The sequence below is a fragment of the Ovis aries genome, chromosome 10, assembly GCF_016772045.2.
Source record: "Ovis aries strain OAR_USU_Benz2616 breed Rambouillet chromosome 10, ARS-UI_Ramb_v3.0, whole genome shotgun sequence".
NCBI lineage: Eukaryota > Metazoa > Chordata > Mammalia > Artiodactyla > Bovidae > Ovis > Ovis aries.
In genome coordinates, this window is record NC_056063.1 from 48,131,529 (window position 1) to 48,148,216 (window position 16,688).

Sequence of the window (16,688 nt, forward strand, 5' to 3'; positions counted from 1 at the left end):
GGATTTCAGTAGTTTCCAGTAATGAGCAGAGTGGTACTTATTAATTTATTTTAAAAAAAGAGATGTATCTTTAAATGCTTGTCTTATTCAAAATATAAACCCAAATAAGTAATAGTTCTTACTAGAAATAGCAAAAGAACCCTATGCTATTTCACCTCTAATACTCTCCTATGGCCTGGACCTTGTAAAGATAATGTTATAGTAAGACTCCAAAGTAGTGATTATAATTCATACAGAGAGAAGAACTACTAATGGTCTGTGAATTCCAACTACTTGTATCATTCTTGTAATTCTAAAATGGAAAAATACCTATCAGGTAGACTTTAGGTCATAAAAAACAACAGAAAGGATTCTCATCATAATAAATATGGTAACAGAGAAGGAATTATTAAACAGACCTATTTTTAAGGGCCTAGAAGTACATCTATTATGCTGAGGGGATTTTAAACATTGCATAAAAGCATTTTGGAAAATTTTAAATCTGTAAAAGAAAAAAAAAAGAAAATTTTATTTACTTAAACAATTCAGCTAGATCATATAACTGAATGTCAGAGTTCAAGTTTCATACTCAAGTTAAGTCTTTTTGTATTTTGTATTTCAACCTGTTTATTTGAGCAAAGTAAGACATTAATTTAAAAGACTAACTTAGAGGAAAAGAAATCAACTATGTATATGACATACATTAAACCTACAGAACTATAATTTTATTCCATAAATCTGAAAGCAACGAAACCTATTTCATTTAACTTTCTCCAAAATTGTTTCATTGAATTTTCTCCGAAGCTAATACATTAACAAATTAATCAAAGCTACACAGACAAAAAATAAAACCTGTTTGGTTTCATACAATGCGTTCTCTCTCCTCTTCCTTCTCTATATCATCTTCATTTTGACCTTCATCTTGTAAAACCACAGAAGATGGTGCTACCCACTGATGCTTGGGAAGAAGCTCCACAGCCACAATATCTTCATGAATAGCTCGGTTTAAATTTTTAAGTCCTTGTAAGATTATCTGTGTGAATAGCAAAGAACACATGCCCAGATATTTTCAAAGGCTGTATAATAATGGGAAGGTTGCCCTAAAGAAGTTGAGATATATTCTGATGTCTCTATGTCTATTTCCCTTCCTTTATATTTTTTCTTCCGTCATAGTGTCCCTTTGCTCTGCCCTCTAAATTTCTCAGTATCAAACAGAAAAAACAATGTCAGAAAATATGACTTGTGTTCATGTGTTCCACATAACTCTTACATTAATACCAGAATTTTTAATCTCTCTAAATCTCAGGGTCCTGATTGGTAAAACAAAAGAGTGCCTACTTTTATAGGCAGAGTTGAAAATTAAATGAAATGCAGCATTCCAAGCACTAAGACAAGTACTTGGCAAATAGTCAGCACCCCAAAATGACTGCTGTTTGCTTTAAAGTGTGGGAAGCCCTCTGGAGCAATTATACATTAGGTAAATGGTATTTCCTATAATAGATCCTAATGCAGAAAATAGAGGCACCATAGCAGGGTTTGTTTTTGATTGATTATATTTGTATTCTCTTAAAAGGGGTTAATAGAAAGTTCTTTACCTCAATAAGCAGTTTCCTGAAAAAATGATTAATTCTATCATCTGTGACTTCTCACATAACTTACTTCAAGCTCACAAACTAGGAGGGTAAAGCAAATTTAAATTCTTGTACAAAAATCTGAAACACTTAGGAAAGAAAAAAATGAACAGAAATATTTTAGTGTGAAACGAACTCATGTACACACTTGCCTCTTTATTGTCTTCGTCATCGCCATGGACCCATACTGTAGCTTCTAAGTAATTTTCCCTGCTGGCTCGAAATGTCCCTTGAAGGTATGTGCCAGATTTGATGCCCTGTTGTAGCTTACTTAACGGAAGATGCTCTGAAAATATTGTTTTTCCACTTTCTATTTCATTCTGTGAAATAAGCAAACCAAGAGATATAGTTAGTATGTGAGTCTTCGGTATGCTCCACATACAACTATTATCACTATCAGGTATTATTTAAAACAACCACCCACGTTACAGTATATACAACTCTTATGAATTTAAAAGAACATAGCACAGTAAGAAAAAAAATGCTTTTTATTCTTACGGCAACATACACAAACATTTCCATTTCATTACATTTTGGTATCAGCCACCGAAGAAAAAACTCTATGTACCCCTCCAACCCCATCCAGACCTTCTCGAATGAAGGTGTGTAGCTATGTGATCAAGTGAGCGGGCAGAAGTATATAAAGGGTAATAGGAAACCTCAAATGTATGAGAAGACTGTGGTTCCGGAAAGCACAAGAAAAGCTATTTTTACTTAGATTATTTTAAACAGCTAAGGCAGTTAGACAGAGGTAGCCTGGGACCTACTGTAGATCCACCACAATGCCTTCCAGAATCCTCTGAGACCTCCAACATCCGATAACCTAACTGCTTGGCTCCTTTAGACGTCTACACTTCCTAAATTTCCCATCTTCTAAGGAGATCATTTTATACTTTCTCTTCTGCTTAACTCTCCAAGTTCCTTGTCTTCCTTCCTCATTCTCAGATAAGGGACCTCCACCTCCACAATGAGAATCGGAAGCAATCAATAGAGACTCGTTCCATGCTGAATCTGCTCACCTATGAGCATCTATCCACCACTTCCTCACCTCTACTCAAGAACTTTGTTATTCTCTCTCTGGAATCAAATTCACCCCTGTACTATAACATCCTCACCATCATATAAACATGAACTATTAAAAATAAATATGGACTTATTAAACCTACCATGAACATGACCTATTAAACAGACTAATGATATGGCCTATTAAAACTAATTGTACCCTCACAGTCCCATCTATCACCAAATCCTAAAATCAACAAAATATTTATATCAATGAAATACACACAACATCTGACTTCTCACTACCTTAACTTCTGCTACCATGATCCAATTTTCTGTCTTGTCTCCCAGGGATACTAAAATATCCATCTAAGTGGAGGCCCCTGCTTCTAACCTATTCTCCTTAGAACAGGGAAATAGGTATATTATTCTGCTCAATAGCTGTCCAGTACTCATGGACTAAAATCCAGATTTTTTCCATGACTTACTACATCCTTACATGATCTGGTCCCTGCCTATATTTCTGACTTCATTCCTAACATTTTTCTCCCTTGCTCACATCCCATCCACACTTTTAGGGATTTCTCAATGTCAACTTATTCTAACCTCAGAGCCTTTTAACTTGCTATTCCTTCCACGTGAAATGCTCTTCCCCTAGTCATTAACTCCTTTAACATACAACACAGCTAAAATGTCTCTGTCTCAAAGGAATTTGCTTTAACATCCTTCCCATCTCAACTTAGATACAATTTTATCAAGAAGCCTTGACATTTCAAATCTGGGTTAGATGCCTTGGCTAAGTACGGTTAGCTCTCCTATCATGCTTGTTCTGAAAACACAAATGTGTTCCAATGCAACTGGTAAATTAGAAAACTACCAGGTGAGAGCAGAGAACTGCATCCAGCTGAACCAAGCTGAATCCACAAAACACACACACACGCGCACACACACACACACACGCCTCAAACACCTAATGGTTACTTAAGATTACCATGTTTTATTAGCCATACCATCTTCATCTGGTTTAGCAACTTTCTGTTCAAATTGAGATAACCCTCTTTCCACTGCGTCAGGAAGTTTCTGCATGTGTCCCTAATCACATTTTCCCTTAAGCTCTGTGAAAGTGAAAGTGAAAATGAAGTTCCTCAGTCGTGTCCGATTCTTTGCGACCCCCATGGACTGCAGCCTACCAGGCTCCTCGGTCCATGGGATTTTCCAGGCAAGAGTACTGGAGTGGGTTGCTATTTCCTTCTCCAGGGGCTCTTCCTGACCCAGGTATCGAACCTGGATCTCCTGCTTATAGGCAGGCACTTTACCATCTGAGCCACCAAGGAAGCCCAAGCTCTGTAGTTTTCATTATATAAAATTTTACGTGGCACAGTGACTTTGGGGAACACACACACGTACTATAATAGAACTGACTGCAGTTTCACTATATCCTACATTTACTCTACTCTGTCACAGTACATAGTCAAATACCGTGAATTATCAATGTTGGATTACTTCCTGTTTCTTCATTTAGACCTATCCACCTCATTTAGTGCTACCCAAATCAACTCTGTGATAAAGGAAGTGTTCTTGTGATCTCTAATATGGTAGTCACTAGGCACAAGGGGCTCTTGGACACTTGAAAGGTGAACAACACAACTGGGAAACTGAATTGTAAACTGAATTAAATTTAAACAGCTGCATGCAACTAGTGCATATATATTAGATAGGATAATCCTATTACCTGTATTCTAAAAATAAAGTCCAGCTTTTATTTTTTCACTTCTATTTAGTTTTGTGAAGTAGCTGGTTGAAAACAGGAAGAGAAAAAAACGCTGTAAAGATTGGATGCACATATAATATACTATTATATAAAACCTAACAGTATCTACCATTTACATTTACCATAATTATGTGCCAGGCACTGAGATAAGAATTTTATTAACACTACTATTACCTGAGCAAACTCTGGGAGATAGTGAAGGACAGAGGAGCCTAAAGTGCTGTGGTCCATGGAGTCATAAAGAGTTGGACACGACTTAGCAACTGAACATTATCACCATCCAACCCTAACAATGCTATGACACGGTTATTGCCAAACACACTTCACATTCAAGGAAACAAGGTTAAGGATTCCCTCTCATATCCACTACTGCAGTGACCCCCTACTCCTGCCTCTGCCTCTGATCTTGCTGAGATACAATGTATCATCTTGTAAATCAAGATTAGAGTGGTTTTCCAAATAAGTAACATTTCTGATTGTTCTCCATTCCTCCTAGCCACACTCTCATCAACCTTTAATGTGTTCAGCCTGAGTATAAAGTAGGGAGCCCAGAATCCTATGTGCTAACTTCTATTAGTAACAGCCCTTTCAGTTCAGTTTAGTTCAGTCGCTCAGTCGTGTCCGACTCTTTGCGACCCCATGAATCGCAGCACGCCAGGCCTCCCGGTTCATCACCAACTCCCGGAGTTCACTCAGACTCACGTCCATCGAGTCAGTGATGCCATCTAGCCATCTCATCCTCTGTTGTCCCCTTCTTCTCTTGCCCCCAATCCCTCCTAGCATCAGTCTTTTCCAATGAGTCAACTCTTCGCATGAGGTGGCCAAAGTATTGGAGTTTCAGCTTTAGCAACATTCCTTCCAAAGAAATCCCAGGGTTGATCTCCTTCAGAATGGACTGGTTGGATCTCCTTGCAGTCCAAGGGACTCTAGAGAGACCTTTATATGATAGTTTAAAAACTACTAACAAAATAAATTGCTGAGTCCTCACTATCTGGCCCCTTCCCTTCCTGTCCTACTTCTCATGAGCCCTCCCCCTCCTATGGAATTAACACTACAGCTGGATACCCTCTCTCCAGTGCCCACCACCCGTTTGTTTGTCAAATACCTACTCCTTATCACAAGCCAGCCATGAGTTCCTTCACTGATTAATCACACAAACAGTGCCACCTTGTGCCAGGCCCTACTTGGGTTGCTGAGGATCAGTGAACAGTGGTATTGTAGAAGTCAAGACTTTAGGGACGGCATTTTGATCAAAAGCCTATTGCAGCCATTCGTGTTGTTTATCACCAAACTCCTATTTCAATTCCAGCTTGCCCACTGATACTCCAATTTCTAAATCTGGTAATTATAAGCTTAACATCCCAAAGTGGCTATGTTAATCTTTCACTTCTCAAAAACAAAATAAAGCAAACTCAAACATACCCCTTCTTCAGACAAACAAGCAAGACGATCTATGAGTTCAGGGTTAGCAGTTAGGCTTTTTATATATTCTTCACCTGAAAAATAAGTTTTTTGTTCTTGATAAGTTTAAATGTGTTTTTTTATCCCCCTTAGATTCAGAAGAACATGGGTTATCTTATTTGTGACAGTACACATGTCAATTTTTTTTTGGGGGGGGGGGACCCTCTCTGTTGAGGTAGTCAAGCCCGAGAGGCAGTGGATCGAGTGTGTCTATGAACTTTTATTGCTAAGCCCATTCCAAATGTTGACAGGGAAATTAACAGCCACTGCTGGCACAACTCGCTTAGCTTAGCAATGTTGAAAAATTAAAAAAAATACACAAATATCACATTAAGCTATATATGACCATGAAAATACCAAATAGTCAAATGAACATCTGACCATGGGCCTGATGATAATTTTTGCATGCATCTGCAAACATGAACTAACAGTCTGGATACATGGAGACTTACAAGTGAACGCTGGTATCCCTTCTTCTATGGCTTTCTCTTTGTTTTTCCTGTCATTGGTTATGAAGATAACTTGCAGCTGATTCTCTGCTGACATATCCTTCAAATGTTCATTGTACCATTTTGCAGCTACTCGGATGGCTCTATCATTCCTGTCATTAGAATTTTCTCCCTGTAATTGTTCTACATAAGTTTCTCTAAGTGCAATGAAAAGGGGAAAAGAGAAAGATAAGAAATGGAAACCAACAGAATCAAGCACACATAAAAAGTCTTTGGACATAAATGCTTAATGATCACTGAACTTAGAGTCAATAGTACATCTTTTCCCCTCAATGTATTCACATTTATACCTCACAGAGGAAATAAATAAGATAAAATAGTGATGTTTTTAAGACAAAAATTTGCTTAGAAAGAAAAAAATCATATTACTAATGGAATAATAAAAAGGCTAAAACAAATTCACCTCACCAAAAGAAAAACACAGAAATTTATACTATAGGTTGGGACATTTAAAAAAATCAGTTTGTTGAAAAAAAAAAAAAAACTATACTAATATTTTACAGGTCTGATAATGAGATTTCATTCAAACTGTAGATTAACAGAAATTCCTAAAAGCTACCAATTGTATGATTAGATGACTTGTGATCATATGATTAATGTAGTTATTAAATACACGATGCCTGTAAATTATGCATGATAAACTCATAATACATGACAAGGGCCAGCAAGAGAATGAAAGACAAGACCCAGATATGACTGCATATTCCTTCTAAGTCCACCAACTCTGTGCTATCAAATGTCAGTATACTTACTTCTTTAAATCTGTTCTTCAAAGCCAAATTTAAGAACAATTACAAAATTCAGCACAATAACTTCTACCTACTTCTTAAAGGTTAAGGATTCAATTTTAGAGTTTTATAATAAATATAAATAAACCTGCTTTAATATAAACATACCTGCTTATGCTTTCAGAATTATCAAAGACATGGTCATAAATTTCTGAATTGGTTTTAGCATGCCTGAGTGTCCTAATTCTTCCTGTCAACCCCAGTACTGCTAAGCTCTATTGACTGCACTTAAGCCAACAAAAGTGTTAACTTTGGATTAAAAATCTGATGGTCATGCTCTACAGAAACTAGGTCTCTGAGTGCTGAAAAACAGTTCTTGTTTTTGGATTTTAAGGAGGAGATAGAAACAAGAAGTCTTGAAGTGCTTAACTGATATTCTTTACATAAATAATATTTAAGTGTGGGATATAAGAATAAGGAAGAGAAATTTGAGATATTAAACATTTTTAAAGTTGTATATGCCCATGGGATTTCATTATCCAATCCACTGTCTAACCCAACAGTTCTCAATATCTGGGGTGATATTGCCCCCCTAGAGGACATTTCACAACATCTGAAGACATTCTGGGTTGTTACAGCTCAGGGGATTGGTGGGGGGTGGGGGGGGGGGGTGTTTGCTACTGGCATCTAGTGAGTACAGGCCAGGAATGCTGCTAATCACCCTCCAGTGCCTCACACAGCCTTTCCATAACAAAAAATTACCCAGTCCAATATGTCAATAATGGCAACATTGACAAATCCTGATTAATAAAAGTAAACTGGATTTGTTATCAATTATTTATGTAATACAAGAAATGCATGTTCAGTCCATCAGTCATGTCTGACTCTTTGCAACCTCATGGACTGGCCTGCCAGGTTCCTCTGTCCATGGGATTTTTCAGGCAAAATACTGGAGCAGGTTGTCATTTCCTCCTCCAAGGGATCTTCCCAACCCACGGATGGAACTCACATCTCCTGCATTGGCAGGCGGATTCTTGACCACTGAACCACCCACGAAGCCCAATGTAATAAATAGACAATAACATATTTTCTAAGATCACACATTAAGTTGAAACAAACATCTTAAATCTGAAACGAATTTTATTTCTTAACCTTACTGTCTTCAATATGATCAGTTATAAGGTATTAGTGTAACTTTTAAGAGCCCATTAAGAATATACCTGCTTTATATTTTTAAAGCTCTCTTTCATAAACTCCTATATTTAATTAACTTATGTTGGTTATTCATATAATATGGTATATCAAAAACCTAGGCAAATCTCATCTTCCAAAATCCTACTGCTCAACTCATGCTAAAACCAATTCAAAATGAACACATTTTGGAAATTAAAGGACCTACCACATTCTAGGAATCAGGAGACTTCGGTTCTGGCTTTGACCCAATTGATGCCTATGTGACCTTAGCAAGGTCTGTAAACTGTAAGAATCAAACATTACTCCCAGAAGTATGAAACTTAACAGTGTATCTTCCAACAATGTCACAGGTGACAGCCAGGAACTTTCACCCCCCAATTTAGCTAACTCTAGTTTCTTGATAACTGAGGTAATTTTCCCCCCTACCTATGGTGTTCGTTAGTAAATGTGTAGAAATGCTTCTCTTGGTTATTAGTCATATCTCGGATTCGTTTGTATACCGGAGCACTCCTATTTCTCACTTCTTGGAGAACTGTTTGTAGCACGATGACATTCCTGATGGCAGGGTCCTCAAGGACATCAATCTTTTAAGCAAATAAATAAATAGTTATTTTTTCCCGTGTTCATTCATAAATTGCTTCTGTTGAACCTAAACCTCTGCCGGTTTTTTTTTAAACTACCTGTACGTTAAACTAAGGAGCTATTTTGCAGCAGAAAACCCTGCAGGTCGATTAAAGAACACGTGTGAACAAACTAGTTACAAAACTTTGACGAATTAATCATTAATAAAGAGATACGTTGGCCCACATGGTTTTCGCTCGTAGGGACTTACAAGCTGCCTGAGGGTCGCAGGCAGGAGGCCACAGAAGCCCAGGTCCCCGGCCTCCAGACATTAAAATCTAAGGCAGAAGAGACAGCAGGAGTTAGAAAGTTGACGGATCTAAAATTCTTATAACTCCAAGAACTCAAAAAAGTAAAGGTTAAAAAAAAAAACAACAGTACAAGGAAAAAGAACCTCGGCCTGGGGGCAGGAGGCATGGGTCCCGGTGGGGTTGGCTCTCCCTGAGTACGTAATGCTGCCCAAGACGCTCCTCCTAGGGTCTCAGTGTCCCCGCCTCCCTTTCTCCTGGTGGGACAGCGGTGCCGCGGCTCCGCCCGCCTACCGGCGCACCTGGTGGAGCAGCACGTTGGTGTCCGGCAGCAAGTAGTGTGGCTGCGGGCAGAGGCTGCTGGCCCGGTCCAGGGGTTGCAGCTCGAGGACAGGTCCCTCGTGCGCTCCGCCGCACGCCGCGCACCCCGACGCACCGCAGCCTATGTCATCCCGCAGGTAGTGCTCGCGCACTATCTTCATCACGCCACCCGCGCGCGTCTTTTTCAAGAAAGTCTTGGACTTGAGCATCTCGCCTCCCTGCTGGGAATCCCGACCCGCTTTAGTGCTCTTCCGGCGGAAAGTGTCACGCTCGGAGCCCTGTTGCACAACCGCACTTTAACCAGAAGTTCGCTCCTTCCTCCTCCGGGATATTAGTGTACCCCTCTCGCGGAAAAACTTCGAGACTGCCGTTGACTGGCCTTCTAAGGTCTGTGAGGATTGGGCGAAAGCGGGCAGATGGGCGGAGCCCAGAGCCCTTTCCGTCCATGAAATGGGCGAGGCCACCTCTGGACTCCAGCTCCCAGCATTCATTGCTTCCCGCGCCCGGGTGGACCCGGGAGCGCTGAGTTCCGGCAGCGTGGGCATCAGCCAGGGATCTGTTTCCTCTGTCCTCCCGGCGCGGAAATGGTTGTCTTGGTTACCGGTGCTAACCGTCTCCCACCTGTGATTCCTTGTTGAGGGGCTGCAACCCAAGCTGCCCTCTGGAGACACTTCCAGCTCCACTAAGAGGCAACTGCTCGAGTCTTCAGCGTGGAGTAATTGAAGCTTTCCAGGTAGCTCGAGGCTACTCTGTTTTCGCATTGGTGTAGGAATCCTCTAATGCTGCCAAATTCGGGTTTTATCCTTCACGCAACACGTGTGGGCAGTGCCAGTCCCTCACCCTTTGTAATCCCGGTGATGTTACCTGTCTTTGATTCGCCTTTCCTTACCTACCGCTGTCCCTTTAAAAATGAGGGAAGCCAATCCATCCAGAGTTCTCAGGATTCTCCTATACACATTTTTCCTAATCCTTCAGTTAAAAAAAAACAAACAAAAACTAGTATCTTCAGTACCATAAGTAATTTATTATATTGTGCAGAATTAAAAGCAGGTAGTTGCTGGAATTTGTGTGAAAGGGTAGAGTTTTAGACTGAGGAATTTTTCTTTTACCATCTTGTTTAATTTTGCTATCTGCAAGTTTATAAAAATGTGTTTTATCTCAGCTTCCCGTTTTCAAAAAACTTCAGTGATGCAGCATTACCTGTAGGATAAATTTAGAACATATTGAAATATGCAAGGACCTCCACAGTCTTGATTATGCATAAAGGACTACCCTTCTGTGTATTTCTGTGGGGGTGGGGTGGTGGGGTGAGGAGTCACTACTCATTTTCACATAGACTTGGCCCAACCTGACTACCATTATCTCCTGAGGTTGTTTTACAGTTTTATCACCTTTATACGTGCATGCTTTTCATTTTTTATTACTCCTCTCCAAATCCCTCAAGATTCTAAATCCTCCCTCTGTGTAACCTTTCCCTGACCAGCTCAGAAGTATCTTTATCTTATAACATGTGTTACTTTTATGAGTAGCATTCTTGGCTACTAGCGATTTAAGTCTTTATTGTTTATCTCTTTCTTTACACCCAAGTAAGAGACCTGCCCCCAGGAACTGAGTTTTCACTTATCAAAAGTGTGGGTTCATAATAGGACTTAATGAGTTTGATTTAATATGTTTGATTTGAGCAGTAATTTACCAATCTGTCCTAGATTTGGGGGTCCTCCCATTTGCCTAATAATTTCCTAGGGAATCCTTAGTTTATCTTTGATAAACTTTCTGCTTTCCACAAAGAATGTTTGAATATATTTAAATCAATATTTTTTAATCTACAGAAAATTGAGATAGAGTTGGAAACGAAAAGTGACCCGTAATAATTTAAAATGTCTCGAAAAGTCAGCAAGGCATCAAAAAAAATGAACATCTCTAGCTCCCTGGAATCTGAAGATATTAGTTTAGAAACAACAATTCCTACAGATGATATTTCCTCATCAGAAGAGCAGGATGGCAAGATCAAAATCACCAGGCAGCTAATTGAACGGAAAGAACTGCTTCATAATATTCAGTTACTGAAAATAGAGCTATCACAGAAAAATATGATGATCGATAATTTGAAGGTTGATTATCTTACAAAGGTAAGATCATATGTAAATTTTGTTATCAGTGTGCTTTGTTGTCTTCAAACTGCAGATAAATAAGAATTAAACTTATGAATATATAATCGGAACTTGATACTTTTAACATTTTGAGAGAATAATTATCGGTGTTTTTTTTCTAGCCAAGTTGTTTTTCTGCTTCACTGAGAATTAGCTCTGATATGACTAGCTGGGTAGGAAGAATCAAGATTATTATTACATTATTGAATCTGTTTAATCCTCTACCATGGAGATTTGGTTCCTTTTATACCCTGCTATTTGATAGTTCCTGTGTCATCGTACCAAGTATAACAAATTCAGTTACCGTAGCTTTAATAATTATCTGCCAAATAAGAAGGAATGCCTCAGTCCTTGTTTTTCTGCCTTTTGTGGGTTTTTTTAGAGTATTTTATGTAAGACCTGGTGAAGTTGTCACTAGTGATAAAAAAATTTACAGGGATTTCAGAAAGATAGGAGACACTGCTTAAGTCTTACTACTCTGTCTTCTGAGAAAGTCTTCTCTTTCCACAGAGAAGAGATATGGAAGATGGTAAACCCTCCATCTTTGCTCTTGACTTCCAGCTCTACCTATCTCCTCCCCTCCCATTTGGTTTCAGTTATCTTGTCTTTTCTCTATTAAGTCAGTCTTGGGTAGTTCTTGCCTATGTATAGGGATCATGCTGCTAGAAAAATTTCTTGACCACACCTGTCTAGGAAAATGAAATGTCCTAAACCCCAAGGTCTTGATGATGTAAAGAAATCGTTTAGGTACATTTTTAAAAAAACATTAATAGTTAATGTTTATTGAGTGCCTATTCTGTGCCAGACTCTGCTCTGTGAGCTTTTCATGTGTTATCTCATTTGAGCCGTACAACTGTTTGAGGTACAGGTGCTTTTAGAGCATCTTCTCTGACCCATCAAATTAAGTGAACCAATAGAATAAATTAGGTGGGTATTTCGTTAAGTACACAGTAAGTATTAGTTATTGTTGTGGTTATTGACTAAAATAATATTCTCATTGTTTTCACCCTGTTTATTTTTTGTGCCTTTTATACACGTTCATAGGATTACTTGCCTTGTTTGTTGGGTATTTGTCTCTTAATAGAGTGTAAGATTCCTGAGCGCAGGAACAGGGGACATCTTTGTAGTCCCTGTTGTAGCTCCAACGCTTAGAACTGTCTCTGGCACCTAGCATATGCTCGGCTGTTTCTTATATGAGTAGCTGAACCCCATTTGCTCTTGAAAAAATGGAACCACAACTGGTTAATACCTTACCAAAGCCATTCACATAGAAGTGATGGAGCCAGGTGGGATTAACACCAGGAAAGCTAAAGCCTGTATTCCATCCAAGTAAGTCTCCTAAGACTTCCTTTTAGGTTCTCTGTGGTGTCACCTACCAAGACTAGGTCACTTGATATTTTATCATTGTATCCAGTGGTTTCCCATTTCTTTTCCTTGAGTCATATTTTTACTCCTCAAATGGATTCCCATGGTGATACTGGCTTATGTATCTCTACCCCTAAAATCTCCTTCACTGGAACTAATTGAAGAACCCCAAGGTAGGTCTCCATTCTTTGACCCAGACAGTCAACAAATAATCTGTTTTTAAAAATATTTATTTATTTTTTGGTTGTGCTGGGGTGTCTCTTGCTGTGTGCGACGAGTAGGGGGCCACTCTCTAGTTGTGGTGTGAGGACTTCTCATTGCGGTGGCTTCTCTTGTAGCAGAGCACAAACTCTGGGGTGCGCAGGCTTCAGTAGTTGTGGCCAGGGGGCTGGCTCACTAATTGTCGCACAGGAGCTCAGTTGCCCCGTTGCATGAGGGATCTTCATAGACCAGAAATCAAACCGGTGTCCTTTGCTTTCCAAAAAGGATTGTTAACCACTGGACCACCAGGGAAGCCTTAAGTATTCTGTGATATTCAGCTGTGTACCACATTCAAAATTACATTTTATTTGGCTACTTTTTAAATTGCTCATTTTCACCTTGCATTGTGCTCAGTTGTCAATGGTTTCTCTTTTTAAAATGTAATGTTTACGTTACTGGAATAGTGGTTTACTCTTGAGATGCTTCCAAGTATAGCAAATTAGAGCTACAGTTCTAGATACACACAGTTTGAGTTTAAATCCTAGCCCTTACATTTACCTTGGACAGATTCCTTAAGTTTTTTGTTCCCTGATTTCCTGTAAAATAATAATCATGTTTTGTACTTCATGGAGTTGTTAGGAAGATTAATCAATGCACATAAACTCTTAGATGGCTGTGATGGAGTGTGTGCTCAGTCATGTCTGACCCTTGTACAATAAGTAATAGGGGTAGTTATACTTGCTTAACACTATATTATTATTATTACATTGTATCCCATGGTGCTTTATATAATTTTTTATTGTGGTGGTTTTCTGGTTGGGCTGAAAATGTAGAAGATTAAATTAGTCATATTCCTGAGTTTACGATACATAATCATCATTGACCCTTGCAAGATAACTTCTTATTTTGTATGTTTATTCTTTTATTCCTGTAATGCCTTTCCCTTCCTCCTCCTCTTTATGTTTGCCTTTATCTTTTAACATTTGTTCTTTTTTTTTTTTTATAATTTCAAACACATTTATTTTCTAAATCACTTTGAGGTTGATTTGTGTCATATAATTTCAACAAACGCAAGGTTTACAGAAAAACTGTGGTAAACAATGTAACTGTCTCCAGGAAGAGTCGTATTTACAAATTAAAGAACAACTATTTAATTAAATGTAGGTTTTAGAAAAACATTATGCATTACCACCATAAAAAAAAAGATATTCCTAAGTATAGTTCTAGTATCCAGTGAAATCTGAAGAGGTAAACAAAAATTTTTTTCAGTCATATTCAGAAAATCTAATGTGTTGACTTGCTTGTTGAGTCTTTTCGAGTCTAATCTTTTCAGCTTTGGTGATTAACTTCTCAGTAAGACCTGGTACTTTTCATGAGGTTGATTAAGTTTGGCCTGCCTATCTACCAAAATCTTCGGCCAATACCTCTGTTCATGATCACCAGAAAGAATCTCTAATTTCCAGCAGTGTTTCTTTTTAATTTCCGAATGTGCAGTTACTACTGCTTGAGCATCCTCAGGAGTTTTAAATCTAGCATGGCATTCTGTATCTCCTTCCAGCAAATCAACATAAACAACTTCTGAGATTGCTGCCAAAGTACCCTTGACTTGTTTCCTGCCAGGTAAAGGCTCGGTGCTAATGATCTTCACAATCACACCACTCACAAACTGTGGTCCTGCTGCATTAACTTTCTCCTGAGGACCACACTCTTCACTGTTTTTTCATTTTTCATTCCGGAATTAGTAGGTACTCCATTTGTTTCCATTTCTGATTGTGATTTTATCTGGGATTTTTTTTTTTTTTTTAAAGAAGCCATGCTGGCTTTTTGCAGTGCTAAATACTCTTTCTTCAAATCCAACCATTCTGTTTTTGATAGTACTCGTAATGGAATAACCTCTTCTCCCATTTTATGCCTCTCTTTATGTTTTTTCTTATGCTTTCTTTTTGCTTTCAGTAGGGATCCGTCCTTTATATCTTCAGTATCCTTTTTCCTCTTCCGTAGAGACTTCTAATTCTTTGCTTTCTTTACAAACTTTTGGAGCTTCTTTTTTAATGTTGTCTTTCTGAGACACTTTCGTAACCTTCGCTTTGGGAGTGAGGCAGTCTGCATCTTCAGAGCCGCTTCTTTTCCTCTTCCCTGCTTTGACTAAAGGTAAGCTGGATACTTCGGTTTTTTCTCGTTTTTTCTTTTTCTTTGTGGGTTGCTTTTGGGGTTCAGTAACCTCTACTTCAGAGCTCTCAGATGTGGTCCTTGATCTTTTCTTAACAGACACTTTCGTTGCTCGCGTCCATATTTGACTCCTTGGTCTGGATATTGTCGTCTTTCTTTGTTCAGCCTTTCTTCTTCTTTTTCTTTTTCTTTTCTTCAGTTACTGTGAGAGCAGGAATGGGCTTGTTTTTCACTGTCTTGGGAACTACACCAGGTTTTCTTGGTGCTTCCTCTGGTGGGTTATTAAGAAACTCAATAGCTTTTGCAGCTTGTTCTTTTGTTTCAAATTCCAGGAAGGCAAATCCCTTTGGGTCCCCAGTAGACTTATAATGTAGTATACTTATATAAACAACATTGCTACATTTCCCAAATACTCTCTCAATCCAGCTGTGGTTAACATCCTTGGGAAGTAGTTCCACATACACAGTCCGCTCATCCTCATCCTTTGGTCTTTCACCCAGTGGCTTTTTCCTCCTGATTCTGGTGCCTTCTAAATCCAGCTCTACAACAGCAGAACTTTTTAGTGCTCTGGCTATTAACTTTCCATCCACGGTCAATTTTTTCATTTTGTTGAATGACACAAGAAGTGATATATCAACATATCCATCTCTAGATTTTTCTATCTGCTCTTGAAGAAATCTATCCTTATGGAGATTTGCATCTCCAAACCAGAAGTCCACTTGCTTCATAATATCTGCAAGCACCTGTTTAACTCTAGACCGTTTCTTTTTTTCTACTTCTTTTTTCTTTTCTATGCTTTCTTCCATTGCCTTTTCTTTATTTCCACTTTCAGTTTCCATTTTCTGTCCAATTCCCAAAATACAGAGCCAGAGACTGCATTCTCAACATTTATTCTTTAAAAAAAATTTTTTTATTGCGGTATAATTGATTTATAGTATTATATGTTTCAAGTGTACAACATAGCGTTTCACAATTTTTATTTCTCAAGTTATTTATTGATTTATAAATAAAATCAATCAATCAATTAATTAATTTAAATTAATACATAAATTCAGCTGTGCCGAATCTTTAAACTGCTCACATGGTTTCTCTAGTTGTGGCTAATGGGGACTACTCTCTAGTTGCAGCGCATGAGCTTCTCATCATGGTGGCTTCCCTTGTTGCAGAGCATGGGCTCTAGGGCGTGCAGGTTTCAGTGTTACAGAGCATGGGCTCAGTGGTTGTGGCGCACAGGCTTAGTTGTCCCATAGCATGTGGTATCTTTCCAGACCAGGGATCGAACCTGTGTACCCTGCATTGGCAGGTGGATTCTTAACCACTGGATCACCAGGGGGCCAT

General features: G+C 38.7%; 2 protein-coding genes and 1 pseudogene across 8 annotated transcripts in view; 1 reads left to right on the forward strand and 2 right to left on the reverse strand.

Annotated features, from left to right (window-relative positions):
• DIS3 (DIS3 homolog, exosome endoribonuclease and 3'-5' exoribonuclease) overlaps positions 1-9,713 on the reverse strand; it is a 27,261-nt gene extending 17,548 nt beyond the window's left edge. The window contains exons 1-8 of one of the 4 annotated variants that reach the window (XM_060394522.1): positions 9,447-9,566; positions 9,108-9,174; positions 8,702-8,859; positions 8,481-8,558; positions 6,297-6,490; positions 5,806-5,879; positions 1,763-1,930; positions 848-1,012 (exon numbers count right to left, since the gene is read on the reverse strand). In XM_060394522.1, the coding sequence (XP_060250505.1) occupies positions 848-1,012; positions 1,763-1,930; positions 5,806-5,879; positions 6,297-6,390 (501 nt within the window). In that variant the 5' untranslated portion in view covers positions 6,391-6,490; positions 8,481-8,558; positions 8,702-8,859; positions 9,108-9,174; positions 9,447-9,566. Of the gene's footprint in view, positions 1-847; positions 1,013-1,762; positions 1,931-5,085; positions 5,237-5,805; positions 5,880-6,296; positions 6,491-8,480; positions 8,559-8,701; positions 8,860-9,107; positions 9,175-9,446 lie in introns of those variants that run through there. The other 3 variants (XM_042254935.2, XM_004012179.6, XM_060394523.1) reach the window with 3 other exon arrangements.
• A 267-nt stretch (positions 9,714-9,980) lies between these two features.
• The window catches only part of PIBF1 (progesterone immunomodulatory binding factor 1), a 228,876-nt gene continuing 222,168 nt past the window's right edge, over positions 9,981-16,688 (forward strand). For 3 of the 4 annotated variants that reach the window (XM_004012184.6, XM_042254938.2, XM_042254939.2), the window contains exons 1-2: positions 9,981-10,198; positions 11,295-11,594. In XM_004012184.6, the coding sequence (XP_004012233.3) occupies positions 11,343-11,594 (252 nt within the window). In that variant the 5' untranslated portion in view covers positions 9,981-10,198; positions 11,295-11,342. Of the gene's footprint in view, positions 10,199-11,294; positions 11,595-16,688 lie in introns of those variants that run through there. The other variant, XM_042254940.2, reaches the window with a different exon arrangement.
• LOC101123386 (la-related protein 7-like) lies at positions 14,154-16,214 on the reverse strand (annotated as a pseudogene).